The 27251-nt window shown below is 49.3% G+C and overlaps 10 protein-coding genes across 10 annotated transcripts; 4 read left to right on the top strand and 6 right to left on the bottom strand.

The window, feature by feature from the left end:
- Window positions 1–413: 413 nt before the first annotated feature.
- Window positions 414–2671, top strand: LY89DRAFT_751929 (DUF500-domain-containing protein; the record flags this gene model as incomplete). Its single annotated transcript, XM_018221241.1, has 4 exons — window positions 414–507; window positions 561–671; window positions 732–1146; window positions 1195–2671. 4 exons carry the CDS (start codon window positions 414–416, stop codon window positions 2480–2482), a joined length of 1908 nt encoding a protein of 635 aa, XP_018068544.1. The 3' UTR covers window positions 2483–2671.
- A 510-nt stretch (window positions 2672–3181) lies between these two features.
- Window positions 3182–4329, bottom strand: LY89DRAFT_131191 (uncharacterized protein). The gene has a single exon (XM_018205243.1). It carries the CDS (start codon window positions 3966–3968, stop codon window positions 3510–3512), a length of 459 nt encoding a protein of 152 aa, XP_018068543.1. The 5' UTR covers window positions 3969–4329; the 3' UTR covers window positions 3182–3509.
- A 188-nt stretch (window positions 4330–4517) lies between these two features.
- LY89DRAFT_590219 (putative ribosome-releasing factor 2, mitochondrial) lies at window positions 4518–7026 on the bottom strand (the record flags this gene model as incomplete). Its single annotated transcript, XM_018209579.1, has 2 exons — window positions 4518–6877; window positions 6990–7026. The coding sequence occupies 2 exons, from the start codon at window positions 7024–7026 to the stop codon at window positions 4518–4520; spliced, it is 2397 nt and encodes a 798-aa protein (XP_018068542.1).
- Window positions 7027–7353: 327 nt separating this feature from the next.
- On the top strand, window positions 7354–9956 carry LY89DRAFT_131312 (vacuolar protein sorting-associated protein Vps17). The gene is made up of 3 exons (XM_018205244.1): window positions 7354–8162; window positions 8223–8676; window positions 8722–9956. The coding sequence occupies exons 1-3, from the start codon at window positions 7647–7649 to the stop codon at window positions 9591–9593; spliced, it is 1842 nt and encodes a 613-aa protein (XP_018068541.1). The 5' UTR covers window positions 7354–7646; the 3' UTR covers window positions 9594–9956.
- A 1296-nt stretch (window positions 9957–11252) lies between these two features.
- LY89DRAFT_131593 (zinc-dependent alcohol dehydrogenase) lies at window positions 11253–12933 on the top strand. The gene is made up of 4 exons (XM_018205245.1): window positions 11253–11481; window positions 11541–11911; window positions 11963–12516; window positions 12580–12933. The coding sequence occupies exons 1-4, from the start codon at window positions 11374–11376 to the stop codon at window positions 12828–12830; spliced, it is 1284 nt and encodes a 427-aa protein (XP_018068540.1). The 5' UTR covers window positions 11253–11373; the 3' UTR covers window positions 12831–12933.
- Window positions 12934–12958: 25 nt separating this feature from the next.
- On the bottom strand, window positions 12959–14539 carry LY89DRAFT_708636 (uncharacterized protein). Its single transcript, XM_018217693.1, has 2 exons — window positions 14152–14539; window positions 12959–14093 (listed from the first exon to the last, which is right to left on the bottom strand). The coding sequence occupies exons 1-2, from the start codon at window positions 14426–14428 to the stop codon at window positions 13096–13098; spliced, it is 1275 nt and encodes a 424-aa protein (XP_018068539.1). The 5' UTR covers window positions 14429–14539; the 3' UTR covers window positions 12959–13095.
- Window positions 14540–17353: 2814 nt separating this feature from the next.
- On the bottom strand, window positions 17354–20015 carry LY89DRAFT_784174 (uncharacterized protein). Its single transcript, XM_018222758.1, has 3 exons — window positions 19174–20015; window positions 18841–19125; window positions 17354–18788 (listed from the first exon to the last, which is right to left on the bottom strand). Exons 1-3 carry the CDS (start codon window positions 19925–19927, stop codon window positions 17830–17832), a joined length of 1998 nt encoding a protein of 665 aa, XP_018068538.1. The 5' UTR covers window positions 19928–20015; the 3' UTR covers window positions 17354–17829.
- Window positions 20016–22350: 2335 nt separating this feature from the next.
- Window positions 22351–24261, top strand: LY89DRAFT_589799 (uncharacterized protein; the record flags this gene model as incomplete). Its single annotated transcript, XM_018209559.1, has 4 exons — window positions 22351–22616; window positions 22665–22817; window positions 22867–23750; window positions 23801–24261. The coding sequence occupies 4 exons, from the start codon at window positions 22351–22353 to the stop codon at window positions 24259–24261; spliced, it is 1764 nt and encodes a 587-aa protein (XP_018068537.1).
- A 254-nt stretch (window positions 24262–24515) lies between these two features.
- LY89DRAFT_784172 (uncharacterized protein) lies at window positions 24516–25065 on the bottom strand (the record flags this gene model as incomplete). The annotated part of the gene is made up of 2 exons (XM_018222757.1): window positions 24516–24972; window positions 25031–25065. The coding sequence occupies 2 exons, from the start codon at window positions 25063–25065 to the stop codon at window positions 24516–24518; spliced, it is 492 nt and encodes a 163-aa protein (XP_018068536.1).
- Window positions 25066–25845: 780 nt separating this feature from the next.
- On the bottom strand, window positions 25846–27235 carry LY89DRAFT_751925 (uncharacterized protein). The gene has a single exon (XM_018221240.1). It carries the CDS (start codon window positions 26814–26816, stop codon window positions 26040–26042), a length of 777 nt encoding a protein of 258 aa, XP_018068535.1. The 5' UTR covers window positions 26817–27235; the 3' UTR covers window positions 25846–26039.
- Window positions 27236–27251: the final 16 nt, after the last annotated feature.

Raw genomic sequence — 27251 nt, 5'->3', positions numbered from 1 at the left:
GCAGCGCTCGGTTCGTGGCCCCTCCTCGCCCTCGTCCGCTCTGCGTAATCAAACCCCGGCCCATCCGTTGCGATCCCATGTGGCCTGCCCTGCTGCCGCCTCCGCCTTCTGATTCTCCAGCCTCATGAATCCATTTAAATGATTCAGAAGTTCCTTCTTCGGCCCAGAGACAGAAACAGAGACATTTTGCTTCACTCCTCCGAGGCATGACGCCCCTTTCCACCCAGCTTCATTCCAATTGAAGTCGGAAAAAAAAGAGGGTGCTGCAGTGCGATCTTCGTCTGAGCTCACCTCACAACTCGCCGACCGATTACTGTCGCATAAGAACGGCGTCATCGTGGCACACCTCCCCTCCATCCCTCGTCCGAACCTCGTACAGCCTGAATCTTCGTGGTGTTGAATGCGCAGCCAAAATGCAGCGAGTGACCTCCATACTGCCGTCTTGGGACAAGACGAAGTCTGGCAGCAAGAAGGGTTTCGATAAGGCATGGGCCTGGGCAGACAAACGTGAGTCCAGACCGTCCGTGAGGGCACTGAAGATAAACTGACGGCTCCCCCAGTTGGTGCACCGGTAAATCGACTGAGCAACAAGATTGGGAGTGAAGCATTCTGGCCGACGACTCTGGACAAAGAATGCGACAAAGCGGCTAGAATTCTCAAGTCATTCTGCAGTACGTATCTGAAGTTTTCTTCGCATTCTCTAAAAGCAATTACTGACTCGCTCGATTTAGAGGATGGTTTCTACGCCGAAGATGACCGACCAGCAAGCGTCGATGTGCCGAAAGGCAAACAACGAGTGCTCAAGAAGATCCCAGAGAAGGTCATACAGAATGCTGTCGGTCTGGCCATCTTCACTACAATGCGAACGGGATTGTGGATTTCCGGTGCTGGTGGCTCAGGCATCTTGATTGCTCGAAAAGAGGACGGAGAATGGAGTCCACCTTCAGGCATATTATTACACACAGCGGGCTTGGGATTTCTAGTTGGAGTTGATATCTACGATTGCGTAGTCGTAATCAATAATCGCAAGGCGCTCGATGCTTTCACTAAGATTCGAGCGACTCTTGGGGGCGAGATCAGTGCAGTTGCAGGACCAGTTGGTGTTGGGGGCGTGTTGGAGAATGATGGAAAATGGAAGCAAGCAAAGTACGTTCAGCAGATCAGACTTTGAGTACGCTACTAACTTGGTTCTAGTCGTCCGGTCTTCACCTATCTAAAATCTCGAGGATTCTACGCTGGTGTGCAAGTCGACGGCACAGTCATAATCGAACGATCAGACGAGAACGAACGATTCTACGGGCAGAAGATAGGTGTAGCGGATATTTTGGCTGGAAAGGCTAGACATCCACCATACGAGATCAAGATGCTTATGGAGACGGTCAAAGCTGCAGAAGGACGAAATGATGTTGACAAGGCCATGATGTCGCAATTGGCAGATGAGCTTTCACCTGCAGATGTGGAGCTCCAATCACCGACAACTGTTCCAGGACCATCGTTTGGTATTCCAGAGCCAGACGATCCAGATCCATTTGGTGTACTGGCGCTGGAGAAGGAAGGTTTGGAAATTCGAGAAGCTGGTACTAAGATCAGGCCAGCAAGTACGCAATTCGAATACAATCCTGCTCCCACGAGTCCCATCTACAGCAAGTTCCACAGAAGAAGCATGGACACTTTAGCAACGAGAAGCAACAGAGAGAGTTACATGTCAACCAGAAGCACGTTGAGGACAAGCATTGATAGGGCAACTCAAACGACAGAGATGGGTACTCAGACCGATGACACACTTCTCACGCCAAACACAAGCCCCAGCCACAGTGACGAGAACAAGCGAATAGTTGAAGAGGATGAGAAACCAATTATCGTTGAGCCCGAAGAGATCGATTATACCAAAATCGACCTTGGTCCATATAGCAGCATGAACCGCAGTCAAGAATTTGATGGCACAACTGTCAATAATGACAGCCCCGCCGAGCATGATGAGCATCATGCTGTTTCTGCGGATACAAGCTTCCACTCAGATGACGAAGAGGATGACGAGGAAGAGCCTATCATCTTTGAGGCTGCTTCTGCACAAGCAACTATGATCCCACAGGCACGAGGAGTAGGTTTGGTGAACATCCCAAAGAGACCACCACCTCCACCTCTGCCACCACGCAACATGGCCAGAGCTGTAATGGTTGATCAGGCCAGTGGACGAACACCAACTACGCCATCCAAGTCAAGCTTTGAGGAGGTCGAATTACATGGAACCGACAGAACCAGCAAAGAGATCGAATCCCCCAAGCGCAAGTCACTCGAGGAGCAAGTTGCAGCATTGAAGGAGGTGCACATTGAGGAGGCTACTCCTGCACATGATGTTGAGCCAGCATTAACGCAGGAGGTTGAGGGCTTCGCATCCCTGAAGCCAAAGGAAGAGGACGAGACCGACGATTTCCACAGCGTTCCCACAACACCAAACGAACGAGCAATCGAAGTCAAGTAATGAAAGAACATATTCACGAACACCACATACAAAAGATACCATAAGGGAGGCTACATACAGAGAACGTCCGGCGCAGGAAAGGGACTGATTGATGGGATGGAGAGTGCAATTTGCACACTTGAATGATGAAGACATGACCACTACTTCGGAGGACAAGGGGATATATTATCACGACGCATAAATTTTAAACGTAATTTCTTTATGGCGGGAAACATTAGGAGTTCCAGAGTTGGAAGGGTGAGGATTTCTCCTTCTGGTTCATACAGTGCAGGAAAAAAGAGATCATATCCTTTCGGAGACATTCCATTCTTTACACATTTTGACCTTTCTTGCCATGCAAGGTCGACTAGGTGCGGCCAAAAAGGCCTCATGCAGCATCAGATGTTCGTGCCTGAATGTCTCGGGCATTACTGAAGACATACAGCAGCAAGCATGTTGTAGTCTCAGTCGGACATTGACACAGAAAGTCCCTTGATGTCTCCAATGCTAAAACTCGGTGCATTTCCCACAAGGTCTCCAGAAATTCGGGCACGAGAAAGTTCTCAATCATTTCGGACATTTTCATCCACATTGTCAGATTCTGAATACGGACATTATCGTTCTTGAGTTTCCTTCATTTGTTTGATATTTGCGCCAAAGTTGGTGATTTTGAGATCGAGTTGTAAGCTGTATGCAGAGCTCTTTTGGCGTTGTCATTGTGGTGAGGAAAGTTCTGGCTGTAGTAGAAAGAATGACTCTGCTTCACGTACTTAGGTGAACCTCCAGATTTGCTTTGAGAGTCATGTTAAATTTCAGTCCCTCTGTGAAAAGTGTCTCCGGCCAGCAGATCCAACAATTCAACCCTTACTCCCATACCTTCTCCTCTTACTCCCACTCTTCCACCTCACCACCTCCTCCCTCTGTTTCTGTTCCCTAAACTTCGGATCCTCCGTCCCTAAACCCACACTCATTCATTAGTCCTTCTCCTCTCTCTCAAAAAGCAAGGAACTCCCCCTCTCCACAATCAGAAGAAGACTCACAGAGAACCTCATCCTCCCCCTTTTCTCCCCACCTCACAACTCCATCCCACCGCATCCCCCCAATCCGCCCCACCTCCCTCCTCCTCTCCCCATGCGCCTCCTCGATCCGCCTCCGCACCTCCCACACCTCCGTCTCGCTGCGCGCCTTCCGCAGCCGCTGCATCAGCGATGCGCGCAAGGCGTCGTGGTGCTGGTTTATCAGCGCGAGTTGGTACGGCGGGTGGCACGCCGCGCAGGTGTCGCGCAGGTGCTGTTTCGGGCCCGAGGGGGAAGGACAGGGAGTGGAGGCGGAGGCGGAGGCGGAGTGGCAGTAGGTTGTGTAGTGGATGAGGGTGTGTGGGCAGAGGAGGGTTGTTGTTGTTCCTGTGCACATGGTTTGAGGTGGCGGTTGTTTTCTGGTTTGAGTGGCGTGTGTGTTGATGTGATGATATGTATGGATCGGGAGGATGGTGGTGGTGGGTGTGCATGACTGGCTGGGTTCTTGACCATGGGGCGTGGATGCTGTTCTGGGGTTCCTTTGTTCTGGAATTATGAATGGGGATGGAGGAAATGTAAAGAAAGAAAGAGGTGGAGAGAGAGCTCAATGGTTGGATTCCAAACGGCAATTTCTTTGTCTTTGGGTTTTGGTCGAGTTCGTTTGTAGATACTCCTAGCTTCTCGCTCGAGAAATGAGTCGATAGTTTTCTAGGTGGGATGGATTCTTGGTTCGCTCTTTCCCCGTTCTGATTCTGTGGATTTCATGGAGAGCAACATGTTAAGAGCAGACAATCGGAGAATACATATGAAATTTCTTGTTGACATTTACATGTTGTTGTCGTCGATCTCAGCCGTCTTTCATTTCGCGATACTGGGTCGTCCCTTGCATCGAAGCCTATAACCAACCCACAATTCAACGTCTAAGCAGCCTCACTCTTAGCCTCGACTAGATCTAGGCTTATGTAGGTGTGCATGGGAATGCTAAATCGTAGCCTTGCGCTCTAGCAGGGTTCATGGCACATGTTTCTTCACTTGACATATTATATACTCGGTATCCTACTCGTACAAAAATACTTTTCCAACGCTCTTTCCCTACGTCCAGACAAACCCTTGAATCTATCGAAACTCATGATGAACGTTCCTCTTCCACCAGTGAGGCTCCTTAGATGCTTTAGATACCCCACCATTTCCTTCAGCGGCACCCTTGCCGTGACTTGTCTTTGCTGGCCAGGTCCGGATGTATCACCGCCACTAGATGAAGCGTATGGATCTGGCGGTGCGTAGATTCTCTTCATGTCAATGGATAGTAGAGCTGTTTCGGCTTCGTCGTTGTCTTCTGTTCCTAAGGAGAGAACTTGTCCATCTCTTGCGTAATAAGTGTCATGCACGATATCTCCAAGAGAAGATTGGTCGCAGGTAATGACCACGTTCATGACGGGTTCCATGAGACCAATGCAGTTTTTTGAGAAGGCTTCCTTGAGTGCTGCTTGTACAGATAGTCGGGCTGCTGAGGAGAGAGCAGCTGGTGAAGTATCGGAGCCGAAGAAATCTATTGCTGGATCGAACTTCAATATGACATGACTGGCATGTAACGGAAAGGCTCGTCGAGGGCCACGGGCTAAGGCTGCCACCGTGCCGTTGATGAGAGCTTCGTGAACGACAGCCACAGGTAGATCTGTAGGAAGAGAAGGGCTGCCGTCTCCGTGCTGGGACGAGGAAATATGGACACTGATTGTGTTTCCGTCTTGGTGGACAGTGTAGTCTTGCTCGACTGCAAACTCATCGATTTGCGAGATACTTGCTTCACAGCCTGCTTTTCCTTTTTTGCCTGCTATCTCACGATCAAAGACAAGTCGATGTGTACCAGTTGGCGCGAGGACACATTCTCGGTAGCTGATTTCGATGTTGCCCATGGTGGCTTTAGCTTTGAAGTCACTGACCAAACGATCTCTTGCAATTTCGAGGTGAAGCTCTCCCATGCCACTCAAGAGCATCTGGCCCGATTCCTCGTCAACATTCACATGTAAGCTTGGGTCTTCTCTCAACAAGAGATTGAGAATCTCAGCCACATTCTTCTCCTCACTAAGACTGTGTGGTTCAATGGCTGCGAAGAAAACCGGAGGCGGAACATCGATGGGCTGTAGTTGCAATGAGTTCAACGGCGCTGGTGGTCCTGTCTTTGGGTTCACACCTGGATATGATATCAAGGTATCACCCGTGCGTGCATGCTTTAGGCCTGCTATGACTCCGATCTGTCCTGCAGAGATGTGCGATATATCCACTGCATCCGACGCCTGCATCTGGAATAATCTCTGAGCTCTTTCGGTAACATGTAGATTGGTATTCCACAGTGCAGCATTTCGTTTCACAGAACCTGAGTAGACTCTGATGTAAACAAGAACGCCACGGCGTGCGTCATTGACCACTTTGAAAGCAAGTGCGCATGCCTCAATCTGAGCTACCAAGGCAGTGGAAGAAGTTATCTTCTTGGTCAATTGCTTACTAGCACTTGTCCCGAGAGATAATCTTCCGCTAAGCAGATCCGACAGCCCAGCCTTTTGAGTGCCCAAAATGATCTCGGGATCGGGTCTCTCAGCCGGATCTGGTAGTAGATCATCAACAGCATCGAGAAGAGGTTGTACGCCTATGTTTCTGAAACTTGCTCCTGCGAAAATAGGGATAAGTTCTCCAGTACCGTCGAGAATACACCGTCTCAGGCTATCCTTGATAGCTTGCGGGGGAAGTCTGGCGCACCCAAGCCAAGTCTCGAATAGTTGCTCGTCGTACTCGCAAAGAGATTCAACAAGAGCTGCACGAGCCTTGAGCAGCTCGGAACGAAATCCAGGATCATACTGCGCTAGTTGCTCCATGCTGAGATTCTCGATGGTCTTCCCATCACCACCCTCCTCCCATTTCAAAGCACAGAGGTTGATGGCATCCCCAACACCACAGAATCGGCCTTTTCCTCCTTCCCACCAAGGAATTTGGCATACAGCTGGCCAACCTCGTAATCTTGAGCCGACCTCTTTGACGGTCCTTTCAAAAGCTGCTCCATCTCGATCGAGCTTGTTGACAAACACGATTCTTGGGATGCTATATTTGTCTGCTTGAGCCCATACCTTTTCGGTCTGAGCTTCGACGCCAGCAACACCATCCAGAATGCATACTGCTCCGTCGAGGATTCGCAGGGATCGAAGAACTTCAAAAGTGAAGTCTGCATGTCCAGGTGTATCGATTAAGTTGATAGTATGTGTCTTGTGTGATCTTGGACTGTCCGGGCTAGAGGTATGGCCTTCGTGATGAGGAGGCCAGTGAAAGGTGACAGCTGCTGATTGAATGGTGATTCCCCTTGCTCGCTCAGCAGGCAGGAAATCTGTAACAGTAGAGCCATCGTCGACATCTAGAGGATTATTAGAACATAGCTACTAATATTGTGACTCCACAGAAGAAGAAAAGCTATTGTGATTTCGTGACCTGATCCCCAACCCAGACACTGCACGTGATTCACATACCTCCTATTCGACGAGTAAAGCCGCTGTAGTAGAGCATACGCTCAGTTGTTGTAGTTTTACCCTGTCCAGAGGTAAGTAATATGTTGCTGTGGAAGTAGTTGAAGAGCTTACGGCATCGATATGTGCAATGATTCCAATGTTCCTGGTTCGCTTGATACTCGGGTCATGGTGGTGAGAGGTAGAATAGCGGTTGGAAGTGCTTGAACGTAATAGACATCCTTGCGATCTGCTGAGAAGGGCAGACCATGAAAGATTCCGATGCCATAGCAGACATCCTCCTCGAGCGGCCAGGAGACTCATTCCGAATTTATTAAAAAATTATCTCAATGCTCCAAAATGTGTTCATATATGTAAACGTGATCGTAAGAAGTTCAGGAAGAACTTGAGGCTCTCGCTTAGCGTTTATTTTGGTTTGGGTGGATGCCTGCGGACGCCATGGTTGGACATGTGTTGATGATTCAATTCACAACCATTGATCGCTTTCAAAGCATCTACATTTCAACTCAATACTCTCTCGGGTCAGAGTCGCATATGCGCTCTTCAATTCTCGGACAGTGAGCGCTTTCAACCGCTCCTCGACGTCATTGTCTCGAGCACGCGCGCAGCCTCCACGGCCCAGATCTTTACACACCCGGCTTCGATTCGATCGCAGCTACTATGGATTATTCGACGTCGATACACGATGCGGATAACCCAGCTGGAGCTTCTCCATGGGGTTCATCTCCGGTTCCATCTCCACAACATGCTAGGACGAGCTCTTTCCCAACCCCCGGCGAGATTCCGCCGTCACCAACGCCATATAGCACAAGCACTTCAGGACATACGGGTTTCTCTCAAGACGATACGCTAGGCGGTGGAAGCTATCACAGACCTGAAAGTAGTGCGGGAACAGAATCTGTGGCCGAAAGCGATAGCCATAGACCAGATACAGCAGACTCCGTTCCTAGCCAACCTGAACGGCAACCACTTCTAGGCCAGCAACAACAGGCCCCTGGGCAGCAACAGTATCAAAATCAACCACATAGAGCAGAGCCCGCAAGATACCATCCTGGCGCAAGACAAGCTCAACAGTCTCAACAGCCTTCTCAAGCCCCGCAATACAAGCTACAAGCAAAGATCACCGGTCTGGAGCGGACTGGTCGGAAAGACCCTATTCTAAGATTTGATGTTCATGTATGCAACGAGATCATTTACTATTACCATTGATACGTGAACAAATTGCTGACCTACCAGACCAACCTTCCCAAATTCCGAACCACTCAATTCCGCGACGTGCGCCGAACCCATTCAGAGTTTTTGAAGCTTGCCGATCATCTCATATCCTCCAACCCAGAAGCTATTGTGCCTGCTGTTCCTCCCGCGTTGACATCTGCTGGTGCCGGAACCGATGAAGACGAGGCGCGAGTCAAGGCAGGACTTCAAAGGTGGCTCAATTATGTTTGCAGCAACGAAGTTCTGATGAGAGACGATGAGATGGTCCTGTTTGTTGAGAGCGATTTTGGCTATAGCCCAATGTTGAAGAGAAAACAGCCAGCGACGGGCGTACGAAGGAGAGTTATCAAACAATTTGCACCGCCACCAGATGATACACCAGAGTTACAAGATGCACGACCTATCGTTAAGCTCTTCTATCTGGGGACAATGGATGCAGGCCACAAAGTCGATAAGTTAGTTAAAGCTAGAAAAGGTAAGCTTCTTTTTGACTCATTGGAATTATTCTAAGGTGGCACAGGGCTTGGACTTGCAGAGTCCGACTTCGGCGTAAAGCTAGGCGCCATGAGCGTACAAGAACCGCACAGTGGGCTCGGGAATGCTTACCGTAAGCTTGGTAAGATCATTCAGACGACGGGAGACTTCCACGCCGCTCAAGGTACAGCTGAAGCTACGACCATCGGTGATCCCCTGCAATATCACTCCCAAGACGCTTTCATTGTTAAGGAGACTCTCACAAATCGTCACATTCTTTTGCGCGAGCTGGTCCAGGCCCAGCAATTGACACGAAGCAAGCTGAACGCCGCGGATAGGTTGAAGGCCAGTTCATCCGTTCGACGGGAGAAGGTCGACGAAGCCATTTCGGCATTAGACGAGGCACGAAGCAATGAGCTCTACCTTCTTGGCAAAACCCAGCGTGTAACTGCAAACCTCTTGCAAGAGCAGCGTCGTTGGTTTGCAAGGACTGCAGCGGATTTGCGACTTAGCATCCGGGAATACGTGATTCGTGAGATCGAGGCAGAGCGTCGTACTCTTGCAACTCTCGAAAGCATCAGGCCCGACATCCGGGCGATCGATTCTTCCGGCGGGCTTAGTCGGCTGGGTCGTGAGGCGCACCCAGCAGCAAGGCGTGCAAGTTTAGCGGCGAGTCAGACGGTGCACGGTGATGCGTGGAGCGGTGTACCACGACGACCTGATGGACTGAATAGGAGTATATCCGGTAGCTTCATGGCCAAGGTACCCGAAGAAAATGGCGAGGAGGAGCAAGGGAATGGTCGTGCGAGGGCGTTGTCAGGAGCTTCTGCTGGTGGTCTTAAGGGTGTTCAGGAGGACGACGAGGACAAGGTCGACGCGCGAAATGCCGCTGCAAGGCTCGCAACCTCAAGCTTCTAGAAGCCGTCATCCGGTTGGCTACCTCCACTTCCCAAAGATGGAAACAATCCGATATTCTGGAATTGACAAGGCAGGGCAGAATAACCTTCCACTTACCCTCTGTAACATTGATAGTACATACAATTTGTGAATCACAGCATCTGGACACTTGGCTTGAACAAATGGAGAGAGGATGTGCGCAAGTCTGTGTATCAATGAAGACTGCTCGATATTGCCTATATCCCATTATCACTATTATATGCCTTCCATTATGACATGCTTCATTTCTTCACATGCTGATCCCCAGCGGTGAGTGGCCTTAGCAGCGCCAGATAGAAAGCCGCATGGACATGATCTATCGTTGTTCCACGAGGTGACGGACAATGGCTGTGATCTTCGACGACATTCAGCTAGAAAGGCTCCTAAGCCATCCAGTCGGATTACAGGTTGATATGCAACTGCAAATCTTAGGGCACGTCCACTAAGCGGCCAGTCAACCGGGAAGGCATACGGCTTAAAACCACGCGCACTTCCACTTTCCAAGAATTGTATTTAATGGAACTGCAAAGGAACTGGAATCATGCTAACCGCGGCGCATCTCAACTTTTAGCGGAGAAGCTTCTCCGCTTTTCGCCTCTCAGCGCCTCCAGAAGAGCGATTCGGAAGTACTCTCTCTGTAGCTCGGTATGGAGGTACCTTGTGGCTAGGTGCTCCTGAGTCGGGATCTACGGCCAACTCATACCACATATGCATCAGAGACTTTGTGTGGGTATCCATCAAGAGCGCATACCAATATCAGTCGGTCGTGGTCATGACGATGCTGTCCGACAACACACGATGAATGATAAGAACTTGGGTGTCCACGCCCAGCTGCTCTGCGAGATGAGCGAGATCTTCTCTCGATCCGCTGCTGGCTCTCGCCATGTGCGCCGCAGTGGTGCCAGAAAGACGCAGAGCGATGGAGACAATATTAAATCTTGACGTTCGAGCCCGTAGCCACCGGCGTGTAATACTCCGTCGTGAAGGTCCTGGTCGTCCTGGTCGTCCTGGTCGTCCTAGTTCCCGGACTGGGGCGCTTTGTCCAAGACCACGACTGGTGGACCCCAGAAGTTGTGGTACATTGGTAGACCGCGGTAAAGTTTAGGCTCAACGTCCTGAAACTCAGTCTTGACTCTGGAGATGGTGAGAGAGCCGTGTGGGGATTTGCTTCTGGCTCTGGCCTCTTCCCTCTCCTTTCTTAGTGTCCCGGGTAAGAGCACCCCACGTTGGACAGACCTCGAGTCGAGTCAACGTGCGACGAGCTTATCGACTCGAGCAGCCAGAGGAGCAGATTTCATCATTTTATAGCACCATGCCATGCCATGCTATTGCCATGCCTCTCTTGCTGTGGCCCCCTTCGTCTCTCCTCGTCCCCATAGGCCCGATAAAAGGTACTGCGGGCGCGCACTGCAGAGCGGTGCAGTGCAGCCTCTTGTTCGCGGCGAGGGTACCCAACCCATATCCTGGTATGCGTCCAGCACTGCAGCTAACGTTGACATGGGTACATACATATTTCCCATATTTTCTGCGAGCAACGGCCTGCCATGGATGGATGTATCAAATGCTGTCCCTGCTGTCCCATGCTGTGATTATCAACGCTTTTCTATCATAGAGATTAGAGAACGATTCCTTACTGGCGAATGAATCTTTGTTAAATATCTCTGCGTACCCCCACGATCATGGCCGTACCCCCATCCAAAAATCACTTGTTGCTTTCTTTTGCTTGTTGCCTCTATACTTTTTGTGACTAAAGCGCTCTATAATGGCTCCATCTGCCATGGACGAAAGTCCGTTGACATCATTCAACAGTTCTCCTTCGAAGACAAATGTGCTCGCCTCCGTCTTACACTCGGCTCTGGACCTGAAGCTGGTAAGAATCCCTGCGCCTTCCACACGTGCATATATACCCCTAACCTTTCCCACGTTTAGGAATACAGAAGTATCTCAGAACCCGAACTTGGGGAACTCCAGATCCAGATCAAAGCCACCGGCATTTGTGGATCAGATGTCAGCTACTACAAGAAGTTTGCCAATGGCGACCTCTGTGCCTGTGCTCCATTGTCCCTGGGACATGAATCTTCCGGTGTCGTAGTGGGCATTGGCCCTCAAGTCAACGGCTTTGCCATTGGCGACAGAGTTGCGCTCGAAGTCGGCATTCCGTGCGGCCAATGCTCAATCTGCAGAAAAGGCAGGTACAATCTTTGCAAAAAGATGAAATTCAGAAGCAGTGCAAAAAGCGTCCCTCACTTCCAGGGAACTCTGCAGGAAAGAATAAACCACCCCGCAATCTGGTGCCACAAGTGAGCAGAAACACCTTCCTTCTCGAGGTTGGCTCTAACAGACTTGGTTAGGATCCCCGACCATGTCTCATTTGACGCAGCTGCCCTACTCGAGCCTCTCTCTGTAGCCATACACTCTGTAAACCGAGCAGCGCCCGCCCCAGGATCAACTGCGCTTGTCATTGGGGCTGGTACCGTCGGATTGCTGGTTGCAGCCATGGCGCGGCAATCTGGTTGTACTTTTGTTACAATAATGGATGTGGACGAGGGGCGCGTGAATTATGCGATCTCAAAAGGCTTCGCAACACATGGTTACGTGGTCCCCATGCCTCTCCACTCCTCTGCTTCCTCGTCTTCGCTCAACACCTCGGGTACTTCCACACCAGCCAGCTTTGACGGCATCATGACCCCATTGAGCAGCTACAGCAGCATCAGTGATCGTCTTGATGGCGCGAAATCAGTTGCAGCCGATGTGCTTGCAGTGGCGAGACCAGACATGGGTGCCTTGGAAGAAGACGAATATGAGGGCGTGGATGTAACCTTTGAATGTACTGGCAAAGAAGCATGTATGCAAACGTCTCTGTACGCAACAAAACCAGGCGGAAAAGTAATTATGGTCGGAATGGGTAAGTGATCATGGGACAGCAACTCACGCAAACAAAAACAAGCAATGACTAACTCCCCATTAGGTACCCCGATTCAAACAACACCCTTATCAGCTGCGCACTTACGCGAAGTTGATATCCTCGGTGTGTTCCGATACTGCAATACCTATAAAACAGGTATCAGGTTATTGGCTGGAAAGCAATTGCCCAGTCTGGATGACATGATCACTCATAAGTTCAAAGGACTTGCAGAAGCAAAAAACGCATTTGAATTGGCAGGAAGAACGATTGATGATATGGGAAAGCTGGTTTTAAAAGTGGTCATTGAGGCTTAGACTTGTGACACCTAATGGAAATCCGCTTGCTGGTAGGGTGGGTTTCTCTTCCATTTTGGGCGGGCGGCTTTTGGGGTTTCGGGTAGAATTTCAATTGGGAAGAAGAAATGCGGCTGGTAGAATGCGGTCTTGAGAAGATTCTATAATTGGTATTTCATGTATGCTATCATGCAAAGCGCTGTCAAACGCCTGTCTCAATCGTTCAATCATGATCCCCCTCCCCCTGCGCCATGCAAATGCATTTGGATACTCGATCCTATGTTCCTCATCCCAAGAGATCACCAACTCCCATAACTCCTGTTCCTTGACCAAACGAAAGACCACCCCACGATTGGCCTAGTCTCGGATCTGTCTTCGACTTCATCGCCCTTTGCGCTTCTATGACCGAGAACTTCCTACCCGTCTCTCTGATATCTTGAATACTTTCAGTCAGTGTACCCAACAATGAAACGAGGTTCACATCATTCTTCTCCGACATTAGCTCCTGCTCGAATGCAGCTGCATCTGCTGGGATCAACAGGCTTAATCGGCTAAGAAGGGCCTGGATCGAGCGAAGGATGGAATGGTTAACCGGGGTATATTTTTTGTCAGCAGCTTCGACGCCCTCTGGAACGGTATTTGAGATGTAAGACGGTGGCAGGTTCTGTAAATAGAGCGCGATAAGGTTGATCCGTGAGTGCAGCATCTTAATAGCGTTTGCCTTGGCAGTAAGTGAAGCGATAAGCTCTTCATCTTCCCGAGAGAGGATGTGCTGGTCTTGTACCTTTGAGGCTGCTGAATCCGTCGATCCGGACTGCTTACTTGCGCGAGTCTTCCCTTTGGCTGATGGCTCTTGCGAAACTGCTTCGGACTTTAATGCTGGTTCTGCTTTGACTGTGCCATCTACAGCTGTTGCGTTGCCTCCACCACGTGCCACAAAGTCAACACTGATCATCTCTGCTTCTCCCGTCTCTACAGTATACGACAGCTCCCTGAATTTGAGACTCAAGTGTGATTCAATATCCTTCATCTCTTTATCCTCTCCGCTACTAGCAGCACTGTCTTCGGCTTCATAGTTGCTTTCGTAAATTGAAAGAGGGAGCTTGCCGCCAACAGAGCCTTCAAGCACCGCAGTTGGATGAAATCCTAGGAGGATCGCAGATTCGTTATATGTCTGTAGGATCTGTCGGTGAAGTGGGAGGTGGTTGGGCTGTGGTCCGGATGCTGGCAGAATCGTGTACCAACCGACGAGGTCGAGAGCAGGAACTTTGTGCACATCTTTCACTGTAGAAGTATTTACATTAGTACGTGAGACAACAGTAGCCCGCATATGTGAACAAACTTTGCTGTAGACGCTCCTCGAACCAAGCTTCGTTGAGGAGAATCTCGCCTTCGGCCTCGATCAAAAGACAATCGAAAGCGTGTTCGATGGTGATCTCTCTGCCATTTTGCTGGCCTAAGAGTGCTCCTACAACAGGGCCTTTTTGTTGTCGTAGCGTATGTCTTGTGATGTAGTCCGATATGGTAAGAAGGACAAGAGGATGAAGAGCAACTTGAAGGCTTGTATCGGACGACTTTTGCGTTGAAATCAAAGGATTTGAATCCGTATCCGCAGCCATGATTCCGAATATGAGGTCAGAATAGATAGCTCTATGTTCCCCGGTGCGCTTGAAATCGAAAGGAAAGAGGCGGATGTTTTTGTATTGTTGATGGGGAGCTTGAGCTTGAGCTTGAGCTGCAACAAAACGTGGGGTCAGAACCTCGAATGGTAGCCTGGCCGGCACGTGACATGCATTCTGCGCTAACTTTTCAGCCTTGCCAACCTCCTCATCCACATCTTCATTGGCTATCTTGGATATTCTCACGTTCTACAGCATATGCCTGAAGCTCCTTTAAGATCTGTTATTCATATTGCACTTGAACGTATCCAGTACATGATATCCCAAGAAGCATTATCAAAGAGGAAATCCTAGAACGCTGTCAAAGCTAGACAAAGTGTCTAGATTCTTGTAAAGTACTGCCGCTAAGTACGTTAATTTGCAAGGCAATGAATGTCTTTTATGTCTTTTATTCTTTCAGATGCGATTGGGTTGCCGCATAAGGCCTGTCTTTGAAAGCCCCTTGGCCATGTCTCTTGGAAGAAATTGTTATATCTCTCCCTAGGTCTCCAACTTTCTACTTTCCTTTCTTTTGGCTCTGCACTTGTCTACTTATCTCATGGCTCAAGTGGACCCTATCCAAGTTGCTGTCTCTGCCGCGAATACAAATGCTCATACCGGCCACGAACCATCCGCAAGCCAAGTCTCTCAGTCCAGTGAGGATGCCACAGAAGCTCCGGAGAAAGTCAATCAGCAAACTCCCAAGCGAGCAAAAGAACCCATTACAGAGGCTGAAGTGATGGATGATGACGTACAGCTTGTCCTCTCTGTACCACGCCGAAGGAAGAAAAAGCGGAAAAGGTACGTAGTCTTGCGTTTTTGAGAATCTCTCCTCACTCTACCACAGGTTTACATTTTCAAACTCTCCTCTAGGCCAATACCAGGAGACGCAAACCTTCACAAGCGAAATCCCAAAAGAAGAGGGCAAAGCAACAGAAAACTCTATCCGGCGAAAGAGCACCAGCGTGGTCCAAAGACTAGAATCCTGTCATCTGGGTGATAAAGACACGGGAACACGGAGAGGATCCTTACCCGCGGTACCAATGTCGATAGTCTCCCCTGTCCAACTATCCTGGACTCACGAGCCCAGTTACAGTACCAATCCACACTCCCAGTTCCCATCCTTCCCCATGCCTTGGTGGGAAGAACCTACAGCACCTCTACCAATGTCAGCATCAGGTTGGGGACCGTGGCAACAAGAAGAGGTTGCACTCAAGAAGCGAAAGTACGAAGATGGATGGCATGATACTGGCGGCCCTACCCGAAAGCAATACCGTCAGTCCACCCAAATATCGCCCAGGTCGAACCCAGTTTCGATGACAAGCTCGACGCGGTTCGGCGCCCAGCAGCAACCAAACGTGGGAATGTCGAACACATACGAAAGGCAGATGTCCGATCACTCAACAAACATGACATGGCCGAGTTTCGACTGGGAACCATACCGCATCGTCAACCCACAATACGTCTCGCCATACACGCCCATGGATATCTCAGATTCGAACCATGGTAGCATGTCACAACAGCAACCTTCTTTTCAAGACTGGTCACAGCACACGAATATGTTCTCGCAAGACTTTGACCCGAATCAAGGAAATTGCAGTATGTTCTCGCCAAGTCAGAGTCCTGTACAGCAGCCCGTGGCGTCCCCGGCCAGATACCCAATGCAACCACAGCCCTCACAACGATTACCTCTTCAACAACCAGTAGCGGCATCGCGGATCCAGCCTCCACAACCCTCAACACCGTCTCCCATTTGCTCAGTAGCGACCCCAGCACCTGTCATTGGAGCCCAAGCGGCGGCATACAGCAGCACTGCGCCAGCATCAGCTGCACCAGCACCTTCTCAGCCCAGCATTCGAATACCCGCTTCTGCAGACATCCTACGAAGACCATCGTTATACAAGATCCCGGCTTGGCCTCCAGCACCGTCTTCGTCATCTCACAGCCCTTTATCCGCCAGTCCGGTTGTGCCGCCTTTGAGTGTCAATTCCATCAACCCGGAATCGGATCGAATGACAACATCGCATGCAGATGAAGCTTCTGCAGCAGTACAGCAACTGCCGAATGTATCCCCAATTCCACGGCCTACTTCCAGTGCCGAGAGTATACCGCGCGTAAATGCGTCTGTATCACCAACGCCGTCCTCCCCCACTCCCCGCGACCAATCACCAACGACATCTACTGAGGTGTTCCAGATACCACGTGCACGAGCTGGCAGGAAACACTCGCCTAACATGTAGGTACCCCTATACTATGACTAAAACCACTAACTCATTTGATTAGCATTGTTGACATCGCAGAAACATGCCAGGAGGTCTTTCCCTTCGCTGCTGTCGCCGAGCGACACGGTATCCCTCTTCAAAAAGTCTTCGATACGTTCGCTGCCATCATACAACTGCCCTTGCTTCGGAACGCAGATGACCGACGACGACATGGTTCCTTGGGCAAGAGGCGAATGAAGGAGTATAGGGATGCGAAGAAAGCAATGGAGAGAGCTCAAGAGGCGGAAAGGAAGGCTGAGATGAAGGCTATGCGTCAACGGGTTGACGAGGCGTCCAAGAGAACTCAAAGTCAGACCCAGACGCAAATTCAGGGGCAGATAACTGGTGCTGTAAGCGGGAATGGGAATAGCAAGGGATTGCTGAAGGCCGCTATACTGAACAATGCGGAGAAGATCCAGGGGACGGTAACGGGAACTGTTTGATGGATGTTGTGTGCGCTGTTAATCCTAGTAGCATTGTAGGGATGACTAAAGAACTCCTGTTGTATGGTTATCGAGATTCAAAGTTTCTTCCATAGCTCAGTCACTCCTTACACAGCGTAAAGAGGTTAACAAGAAGAGAAGCTGTACGTTTCAGAAGCAACGCAAACAATTTACACATTCTTGCAGCTGAAGCTCAACAAAACCAAGTGCAAATGCAGGAGACAACAGGCTTCAATTGTTCACGCGGTGCGCGGTGCTTTTCCAGTATAGGGCGCTGTGCTATGCGTGGGACCGCATGTCTGGCAAGAGCTACCTCGCACCGATAGACAGCTCTGTTGCTCAAAGAAAGTTCTCTTTATGTACATAGACGAAATAATGACCAACAGTGACGCCTTACTTTTCAGAGCATGGAAGCAAGCAGATAGGTCGTTTGACGTGTCCTTTAACTCCAAATACGATGGGCATATAAGGATCAACAACGAGATGAGTGAAAAACAAGCACCTCCTTGCAAACTCTTTGATGCCTCTTCACCAACTCAGAACTCCAAGTGGCAGCATGTCTAGACGACACATTACCTCCCCGTAATCATATAATCACACCTATACACAAGTCTACCATCCGTCGTTCTATACATAGCGCAAATCAGCCCAAAGCACTTCACCAATCTTCTGTAAGATCAATAAAAGTCTTCTCAGTGGGAGCTGTTTTGGCCAATCTGTCTCCATCCTTCTCCTCGTCTTCCGTAAGGTCGATGATCGCACTAGAGTTATTGCCCTTCGGAGCCTTCGTGTTGGTTTTCGTCTTCTTTTGTCGCGGAGGCGATGGCGAGGCTGCTCTCAGTCGTTTGGAACGTCGAAGATTCTGTGGTTCAGGTCCAGGGCTTCTCGATCGTGATCGCTTGCGTCCGCGGTCACCTCTTTGGTGTTCAAGGCTTCTCATCCCTTCTAGTGGTTGGAATGGCGGCTGCTGATTCTGTAGAGGTCTGGGTGCTAGTCTTGCCCGGATACGAGGATCCATTTGACGCTCTGGCGCAAGATTTGTACTCGATCCGCGCACCTCGTACATGAAATCACCATTCACGAAGTTTGCTCGGTCAGGCACCTCATCGTTATTCACGAATGCATCCAAAGGCTTTGTGGCAATCTCCTCCAGGTCGACCTTGTGAGGCTGCCACAAGCCGAACTCAATAGTCCGAAACTTATTGTAGCAGCGGGGATCCTTCAGACATTTTGTGAGGTAATTGGTCACGTCCACGGCGTCGACCATCCACCGTCTCAGCCAGCCTGTGCCAATCGGATTGCGATGTACGGCTGCATGCCGCAGGTGATGCAGACGCATCAACATGGACCTGAAATCCATATAGCTTATGTTGATGTCGTTTGCTCGAAAAGCAAAATTTACATCTCCAACATTCCGTGCTAGAAAAGGTTCCCAATTGTTCAACTCTCCTTGTTCAGGGATTTGCCAATCCGCCATGACGAGCAAGTTAGGGATCCATCTCTTTGCGAAGTCGAACAAATTCTTCTCCAACATCTTCTGCACCGTATTCACAAGTAAATGAATCACCCTATACTCCAACTCGAGCAGGTTGGCGATATTCCTCAGAGGTTGTCGAGCTAGGGATAGTTTGATTAGTCGTTGAGCATGGATCTCGGAGTCAAGACTTACCAGTAGGCTCTGTGGTTCTACTTGAGCTTGCATTCGGGCCCCCAGTGGCAGCAAACAGGTGTCCGGGTATACTACTGGGCTCTGCGATTCTAGCCGAAGCTGCAGTCTCGTAACGAGGGGGAGCATAGAGATTTATTGGTGGTCGAGTGGTCTCTGCGCTTCTGTTTGAGTCTGCATTTGCGTTCCGGTTCGCTGTAGGTGGATATATGGGTGTCCAACCCGGGGGTGCCGAGAAGTTCAGAAATTGAGGAAGAGCATTCGGTCGAGTGACTGCTGAGGCCGTAGCTGGGAGATGCTTCAGTAGGGAGCAGACTGTTTGGGTATGAAACCTACATGGACCTGCTATAAAGTGGCTGTTCATGTTATTTTCCTGCAAGGTCACTGGAATATATTCCCTAGCGCTCGAAGAATTATCTCGCCATAGAACAGGACCACTTCCCTGTTTATTTTCCTGAAACATGCCCGTAATGCGGTCATATTTACTCGGGGGTCCTGTAAAGACATTTCCATGGGGGACTACCTGGCCCGGAAATGCCAGAGGGAGATTTGCTTGAACAGGTCCTTGAAAGACCGCTGGAGATTGAGCAGCAAGGACGTTCTGGGCTGGAAGTTTGAATGTTGATTGGGCTAAATTGGGGATCGAGCTCGGTCTCAATTGAGGTGGAAACGCTGTCGGGAGCGGAGGTTGACCTGGAGCACCTGAGAACAAACGTTGACGAGGACTAAGTCCACGAGGATGGGAGAAAGGCATACCTGAACCATACTGAGCAAGATTGGCTTTGGTGAGCGCTTGAGTTGCATGGATGAAGGGCATTCCCGGGTGAAGAGAAGGTGGAGGGCCGGTCGACAGCGGCTGAGGAGCAGTTGGTTGTCCTGTGAAGACAGATGCAGAAAACTGTGCAAAGGAGATCCTATCACTCAGCTGATTTTGCTGCCCTGTCAGATTAGTCCGATCTACTTCATCACCGACACGTCCATGTTGTCGTGCATCTGTCTTGGAACTGTTTACAGCCCTAGCAACATATGGTTCCGGCTCCGGAGAGTCTTCAATCAGAATCACATTGCGTGGTGGCCCCTTGCCCGCCATTGTTGTTGGAAACAATGTGGTAGTAGACCAAACGAGAAACAGAGGTGTGAAGATCGGCAAGGGAAGGGAAGGGAAGAGGAGAAATATCCCGCGTCTGAACGCGTCTTTGCGTCGAGAACGAGAAGAGAAGGGAAGGTACAAATCACGTCGCAGCAAGTGCGCGGGATCAAGTGTTTGTGGCTTTGAAGGGGTGGCAGTATGAGTAGACAGACGTTTCGTTGAATTTTTGATGATGAACATTTGTGTTTGTTTGCGATCTTGGAAAAAGAAAAAGCAGACGAGGCTGGAAAGTACCTACCTAAGTAGGTAGGTAGGTACCTTAGGTAGGTGTACCGACGTAGTTGTCGAAGCGAGGCCGATAGCCAATATACAACAGTAGCGCTTGCCATTTGAAGCCCGTTACCACATCAAGTGAATCGACATCAATCTTCAAGAGACACAGCTGTGGAAGCTTAGGAGAAAAGCTTCTTAAGATAAGTCAAACTCGTTCCTGCAGGAATTTCAGCATTTCTCTGATTGCCTGCCACAGAACTTCTGATATGCGGTGCCTCTTGCTGGTACTGTACACTACTTCTAAGCTCGGTCCAAGTGTGTTGTCCAAACAATCCATCGAAATGTCTGGGTCTCTCTGGTTTCTCTTTGAATCACTAACCCCCGCTTCTTCATTCAACTATTCCGGATTACCAGGCCCGAGAAGTCGATTCGAAATCTTGTCCCACATACTGTTCAGGCCTGAATATACAGGACAAAGGCGTCTGGTACGATGACATGCAGATGCTTCAAGGACCAAAATCGATGAAGGCATATGATTACCCCCACGATGAAAAAAATGATGGGTTAGGTTCTTATTGATGAGAGGCGACATCGCAGTAGCCTTGGACGAACATTGATCGCAAGAGGAGGTTTTCGCTGCTCGGATTTGCATTCATTTTGGATTCCACTCATAACTTCGAAAGTCCGGACGAAAACAGGACACCCTGCAGGATGTTGCCGGAGGAGCGGGCTGTTGATTGTTCAATTGATTGAGAGGCGTCGTCGACTCATCAATCAAACGTCACTGCGACGAGTCCATTCGCTAGTCACCGTGGCGTGATCAGGACTCAGTTGATATCCACTTCTTTTCCCCAGAAGCGATGCCACCTTCTCAATTTCTCGAACAACGGTCAAGGGATGGACTTTCCTCTGCAGCTGCTGACTAGATGACAGGTAAGATCTTACCTGTACCTGATCACGAGTGTGATACCGTACCTATGTACCTGAGTAGTCCACGTGAAGATTTGCCAATGCATGTCAGCCCTTGGTACATGCACAGAGTACTTTCGCCCTCGCCAAAAACAAACATTCACGGCACTTTCAGGAACCCAAATGGGATGGGTGGCGATCTTGTTTTATCTGATTTTACCTTTCACCATCTTTCGCCCTCCTCTCGCGGCAGAGGGAACGACTGCGGAGTGCCGTGCGGAGCTGAAATGTCCATTTTCATCCATCCCAATGGGTTATATTTGGGGTAGTTCCGATTTACGACTCTCGAACGCGGTACCCTGTCTGAGGTTCATTTACTTGCGAGCGCAATGAGCCGGACCTCAAGGTTTCCCCAGATGTTTCCCACGTTGGATTGATGAGATTGTCTTGGCTTGCTCATGATTTCAAATGTCTGTCATGCATACCTGTATTATCTGCATGGAGCATGTGAGCACTGGGAATGCTTTCAACATTCAGATCCGTTCTACTTGATCTAGATCTTCTGTAACGAGATATCGCAGAACTACTTCGGCTCCCGCCCCGACGGACAGGAGTTGCCACGTTTCAAACGTTCCTACTCCGAAGTTGCTTTCACAACAACTCCTGCGCTAAACAAGAAACAATTGGATGTCACCTGTGACCGTGGAGCGTTGCTCTTTGGAATCACATGGACATGGTTGAGTGCCGCCCGGGGCGATTTAGCCAAGTTCCGAAATATATGAGCCGGAAGACGAGGATGCGTGCCTATCAGAGACACAATAACGCATCATATAGCACTATAATTTTGGCTTGGTCAGTATCAGGTCAGCTCTCCCAGTTGTTAGGATTCATGGCTCATTTTATCCATATTAGATGTCCAGAACTTGCTTGGAGCAAAACCACAGATTGATGTTGTTGCAACGTTCGGACTCCCGTGACTCCATACTTGCTACGTGATAAGGTTCCACTCGACAAGCTTTCCCCATATATTTCATGCTGTTTCTTGAAGCCACTTCTTCATTTAATTTCCTGCTCTAAAGTTTTTTATCCATATTGCTCAAGGGCGAAAGCAGCTTTGTGCACGAACTGCCGTACCAGGACTGGAAAGCTAAAGAGAGTGGCCAAGATGGCTCAACTACAAGAATCCCCAGTGTTGCTACTCTTTTGTTTCAAACCATTCTCTTCAATATCGATTCCACAGGATGCCTTACAATCATTCTTCACCGACCACAAGCGGGCACAATGCTACAGCAAGCGCTGCCGCAGCGGCTGCCCGCAAGGCTCAAATGGCGGCAATGATGCACCAGAGACTCATGAGTGAGCATGCGGCCAAGTACTATGCCGCTGGAGTGGTTGGCATGATTGCGATCTTTGCAATCTTCCACTGGGCTCGATATTTGTATAGTCTCTATACTCCAAAGGATATCAAGAAGTCAAATGTTGTAAGGGGACAAATATCAATTGTCAGGTAAGTAACCAACTTTCACGAACAAGGCTGTTTAATTGAATTTTGCAGAATGATCCGCCACATTCTCACGCATCGAGTTCCCGGCTTCACATCAATAGGCCATGCAGTCCTTGTGTTGGCTTTCCTGGCTATCAATGTCGTTTTGACAGTTACAAACATGACTTGGTCATCTCTGATGCCCATTTCAAAACGATTGGGATGGTATGGTTTTACTTCGATGCCTTATTTGACCTTGGCTAAGACACATCAGGATGACACTCATCAACACCGCCTTCATTGTCTTCTTGGCACTAAAGAACACTCCGTTGGCCTTTCTTACGGCATACTCTTACGAAAGGCTGAACTTGCTGCACCAAGTTGGCGGCTATACAACAATCATCTTTGCCATGCTTCACATGATTACAGTAGTCCTGGGTGTTGAGAAGATGCACAGGCCCGCAATGTTGCTCGAAATTACACAAATCAACGGTATCACGGCACTTTCAGCTCTATTCGTTCTGCTTATCTTCGCTCTCCTGATCCGAAGAGTTCGCTATGAGGTGTTCTACATCTCCCATATTTTGATGTTCATGCTCTTCATTATCAACGTGGCTCTCCATCAACCAAAGGTCAAGAACAAAGCTGTCTATATCACCATCGTAGCTGGAGCAATGTGGAGCTCGGATCGAATTCTCAGAGGTCTTCGAATCTTGTGGTATGCGTACGATAATGGGGCAATAGTCACCCCTCTCCCTCATGGTGGGACACGAGTCGTACTGAAAAGATCACCATCGCGGTCTGTACCAGGCACTCACTGCTTCCTCTGGGTCCCAAGAATCCGAGCTGTTGAGACACATCCTTTTACCATTGTTAGCAAGACTCCATACAGTCTTGAATTGGTAATCTCCGCGTACGACGGCTTCACGAACGACCTTCTCAATTATGCTGTCCAGCATCCCGGTTCTACCCTTAGAGCCTCGTTTGATGGCCCTTATGGCTCCCTCCCCGATTTCTCCAAAGTTGCAGACAAAATCATTCTCATTGCTGGCGGCAGCGGCGCCTCCTTTACCTTCGGCGTCGCTTTAGACACAATCCGAAAACTCAATCGCAACTCTGGGACAACCATTGAATTCATCTGGACCGTCCGAGAACAAGGTACACCTGACTCCCCTCTTCCATCCTATAACCACTAACCAGAAACCAAGAAACAATCTCCTGGTTCGCCAAAGAACTCGCGGAACTCCAAACCTCCCACCGCGTAAACATCATCCTGCACGCCACCCGCCCAGGCTCCATCCACGAAACACCCTCCCCAATCTCGCACGTCGATGAAGAAAAAGCGCTCGTCTTCGATCACCCCTCCTCGCCCGTACTCTCGCAACAATCCGAGGACCAAGACAAAGACGATCTGCACCACACCAAGACATCTCATCGCCAGATTGAGCTAGCATGGAGCTCTACCTCTTCGGTGAACGTTCTACCAGGCCGACCTGACGTGGATGGGATCATTCGACGAGTGGTTTCTGAGACGCCTGATGAGCAGAGGGTTATTATTGCTGCGTGTGGGCCGGATGGGTTGATGTTTAGTGTTCGGAAGACCGCCGCGAGTTGTATTAAGGTGCGGGGACCGAGTGTGGAGTTGCATTGCGAGCAGTTTGGTTGGTGAGGGGTACGTTGTTGGGGTTTCTTTTGTCAATACGGGTTATTGGTATATCCATTTGAAGTTCATTCTCTCTACTGTACATAGTGGCTCGGCGGGGAAGGATTTTGGTTAGGATAGGGACAAGCAATATTAGGATACACTTGATTCGATTCTTATTTATTCACCAAGACCTCTCACAGCAACACAACTGCTGCTATGATACTTCAAGCTTCACCACAAGGATTTCGCCATCCGATCATAACTTAGGAACATTTACATTAGACCCGATTGATGTAAGACCACCCTGTACTCCATACCAGAGTTCTCTTGAATAACCACTTTGAAAACCGAAGCCTGCAAGCAAGTCGCCCAGCCCACACCCATGATTTGAAACTTAAACACGCAATCACAGTAGCCCGAGAATCACGACAAGTCCAGCTCAGACTTGGATAAAGCCACGAATTAAACGCATCGCCCGATGAATGTACGTGCTTGTGCATCAATTGAATCTCGTTCTCGGCGGCGAATTCCCAGACCTTTAGACGCAGTTCGGCTGGGAGGTTCGAGAAGCATGTGAAGACTGGAGGTGGTTGTGGTAGCGTTGATTTCTGGAGGAAAGTGCTTCGGTTTCGAGCATTGATCGCTTTCATTCCTTTCACTTTCAGCTTCTTCTGCTGGGCTTTGGTCATGGCGCGGCGGGGCTGGCCTTTTGAGCGGGGGAGCAGATACGCGTTACTATGATGTGGTTAGTTTATGGTAACGTATATAAGATCGAAGCGTGTTGTTGACTTACTCGCCAGAGAGATTCTTGCTTTGGTTCTTGGGCATCTTGGTGGTGGGAGTCCTCTCGTCGATTGGACGTTGTTCTGTACAAGATCTCCAGAGCACCAGTGTAGGGCGATGAGGAAAAAGATAATGAACAGCTAATCGATTGCCGTCAGGAGACGAACTATCTTGACCACGAAGCTGAATGCTTCGAAAGAGACTGCTCCGAGGTTTGGTTGGACCAACAATCGTGTTGCGCAGCCCGTCAAAGATGAATGGATGGCTTGTTTCGCGAGACCGAGGAAAGTAAGAGAGAGTAAGGCCTTGCAAATGATCCTGAATTGGCTATCGAGGTTTTCGATTGCTTTTCTTGTAAACAGAAGAGTTGTTGGGAGAGCTTCGTTTAAGTCTCGAGTCGAGTCGTCGCAAGAAACCCACTAGCGCGTAGGTAAAACTGAGAGATATTTAGCAAGATGCTCTCTTGGAGAAGGCTGTAGATAAGCGGAAATTGTGTTATCTTACCAGAATTTCAATACTCAAATAGCTCTTAATTCGAGTATATTTTATGGAATTTACCTACAAACTTTGACACGGGAGACTTCCTAACTATAAATTCTACCTTATACTTTCACTGTCAAATGTGTATTCAGAAGCCGAACAAGTTCACAAGACGGAAGGGGTGAAGCAATTGAGAGGATTGTGGACACTCCTGAATGTCCCGTCTTGGCTGCGTAGGGCTCTGCCGGACAAGCGACTAACACGATCATCAATGGAAGGCGAGAACAATTCGATCTACACAATGAGCAAAGAGAGCAAGAGTAAAGGAATGAAGTGATTACAGTTCCTGGAATTCTATGGAAAAATACGCTTGGCCTCGCTGTCCAAAAGGCACGAAAACTTGAAAGTCCGTCCATACCAGAGTGATCCGTATTGCTTCCAACAAGGTTTGTTACAGCATCTTCTTCACCGAAACAGACTTCCGAGTCATAGAGCTAACGCTCTTTCCCAACATGGTACCACCAACCCATCTCACAGTCTCACGGATAGATATACGGACCAAACCGTGTACCATCCTCCTCCGTCAATACCAAACTAAGAATCGGAACCTTCCTTCCCTGAGCGATCAATGTATCCTTTTCCTTCCGCAAAGCCGATGCTAACTTTAAGTGATGTGAATAGGTCATTGCCCGCCGACGTCGGAACTCCATAGTTTGTGCAGCATGTTGCCAAGGAAGGCGATCACGGGCAATGTCGAAGGGAAGAAAATGTCTAGACAGAGGCGGCGAGACCATCGTGATGGCTTCGAGTTTAGGAAATGTAAGCAGCTGGCGAGCTATCCTGGTCCGCGACTCCGGTAAAGCTGGACTTTGCGGATCATACTCGTGCTCCCTTTGCAGATCCTTGCCGCCAATCTCGAGAAATCGAAGGCGGGAAACGTCGAGCTTATCAACGAGACCGAGGCGGATAGGAAACCAGTCTAGTTGGATAGTATCAATGTCAAGATTCGCTCGAATCAGAGGAGGATGACCGCAAGTTCCGAAATGAAGAGTCCAGTTCTTCCATGCTTCTCGTCTGGACTCCCTACAAACGAGAAGATTGACCGGTGATGCCGTAGTGGTGTAGAACTCGCCAGTCTTGGGGATATAATTCACGTCGACGAGGCGTGGTCCAGGAAGATTCAACTCCCATACCATCAATCGTAATTCGGGTGGCAGCGACTGAAACCTCGGAAAGGACCTCTGATTTCTCCAATTGAGTGGTCTCCTAGGCAGGATCCATGTTTGCGGATTGGGAACAAGAACTAAAGAGGACATGCTTCCCGAAAAGTGTGGTGACAGTGGGTTCGTCGAGTAGAATATGAATACAGTGGCTGCTATGATATGCACGAAGAAAGCGATGATAATGTATACATTACAGCGAAGTAATGTTCCAGGGTGATGATGGCAGATTAATAGAAATGGCAGGGGCAGATTGAGTATCAGCGATGGCCTCAAACCTTCCTTGGCGAGATTTTTGCAACAGCCACGGCAGGAACTATGATGCTGCTATTCCCTGAAATAGGAAACACACCTTTTCTTGCAAATGTTCCCAAGCAATCACGGGAAAAGGTTACAGCTTCTTAGACTTAGAAGCGACAATTGTTAATTGAAATTAATCAGGTGTTCAAATGAAATCAAAACCGAAGCGGCGAATGAAACAGCAGGCATGGAAAAATACGCGTTTCGACTGGTATCTGAAAATGCCGTCCT

This window comes from Mollisia scopiformis, assembly GCF_001500285.1.
Source record: "Mollisia scopiformis unplaced genomic scaffold LY89scaffold_17, whole genome shotgun sequence".
NCBI lineage: Eukaryota > Fungi > Ascomycota > Leotiomycetes > Helotiales > Mollisiaceae > Mollisia > Mollisia scopiformis.
This window is presented reverse-complemented; position numbering and strand designations above follow the sequence as displayed.

Coding starts and splice junctions, on each gene's coding strand:
- LY89DRAFT_751925 (XM_018221240.1), bottom strand. CDS start 26,816: ATGTCCTCTTTAGTTCTTGTTCCCAATCCGCAAACATGGATCCTGCCT.
- LY89DRAFT_708636 (XM_018217693.1), bottom strand. CDS start 14,428: ATGGCTGCGGATACGGATTCAAATCCTTTGATTTCAACGCAAAAGTCG. Junction 14,094..14,151: donor CGAGGAGCGTCTACAGCAAA/GTTTGTTCACAT, acceptor ATACTTCTACAG/TGAAAGATGTGCACAAAGTT.
- LY89DRAFT_131191 (XM_018205243.1), bottom strand. CDS start 3,968: ATGCACACCCACCACCACCATCCTCCCGATCCATACATATCATCACAT.
- LY89DRAFT_784174 (XM_018222758.1), bottom strand. CDS start 19,927: ATGGCGGGCAAGGGGCCACCACGCAATGTGATTCTGATTGAAGACTCT. Junction 19,126..19,173: donor CCACTTTATAGCAGGTCCAT/GTAGGTTTCATA, acceptor AGCATCTCCCAG/CTACGGCCTCAGCAGTCACT. Junction 18,789..18,840: donor TAGAACCACAGAGCCTACTG/GTAAGTCTTGAC, acceptor AACTATCCCTAG/CTCGACAACCTCTGAGGAAT.
- LY89DRAFT_131312 (XM_018205244.1), top strand. CDS start 7,647: ATGGATTATTCGACGTCGATACACGATGCGGATAACCCAGCTGGAGCT. Junction 8,163..8,222: donor TTCTAAGATTTGATGTTCAT/GTATGCAACGAG, acceptor CTGACCTACCAG/ACCAACCTTCCCAAATTCCG. Junction 8,677..8,721: donor GTTAGTTAAAGCTAGAAAAG/GTAAGCTTCTTT, acceptor AAGGTGGCACAG/GGCTTGGACTTGCAGAGTCC.
- LY89DRAFT_131593 (XM_018205245.1), top strand. CDS start 11,374: ATGGCTCCATCTGCCATGGACGAAAGTCCGTTGACATCATTCAACAGT. Junction 11,912..11,962: donor CCCGCAATCTGGTGCCACAA/GTGAGCAGAAAC, acceptor AGACTTGGTTAG/GATCCCCGACCATGTCTCAT. Junction 12,517..12,579: donor AGTAATTATGGTCGGAATGG/GTAAGTGATCAT, acceptor ACTCCCCATTAG/GTACCCCGATTCAAACAACA.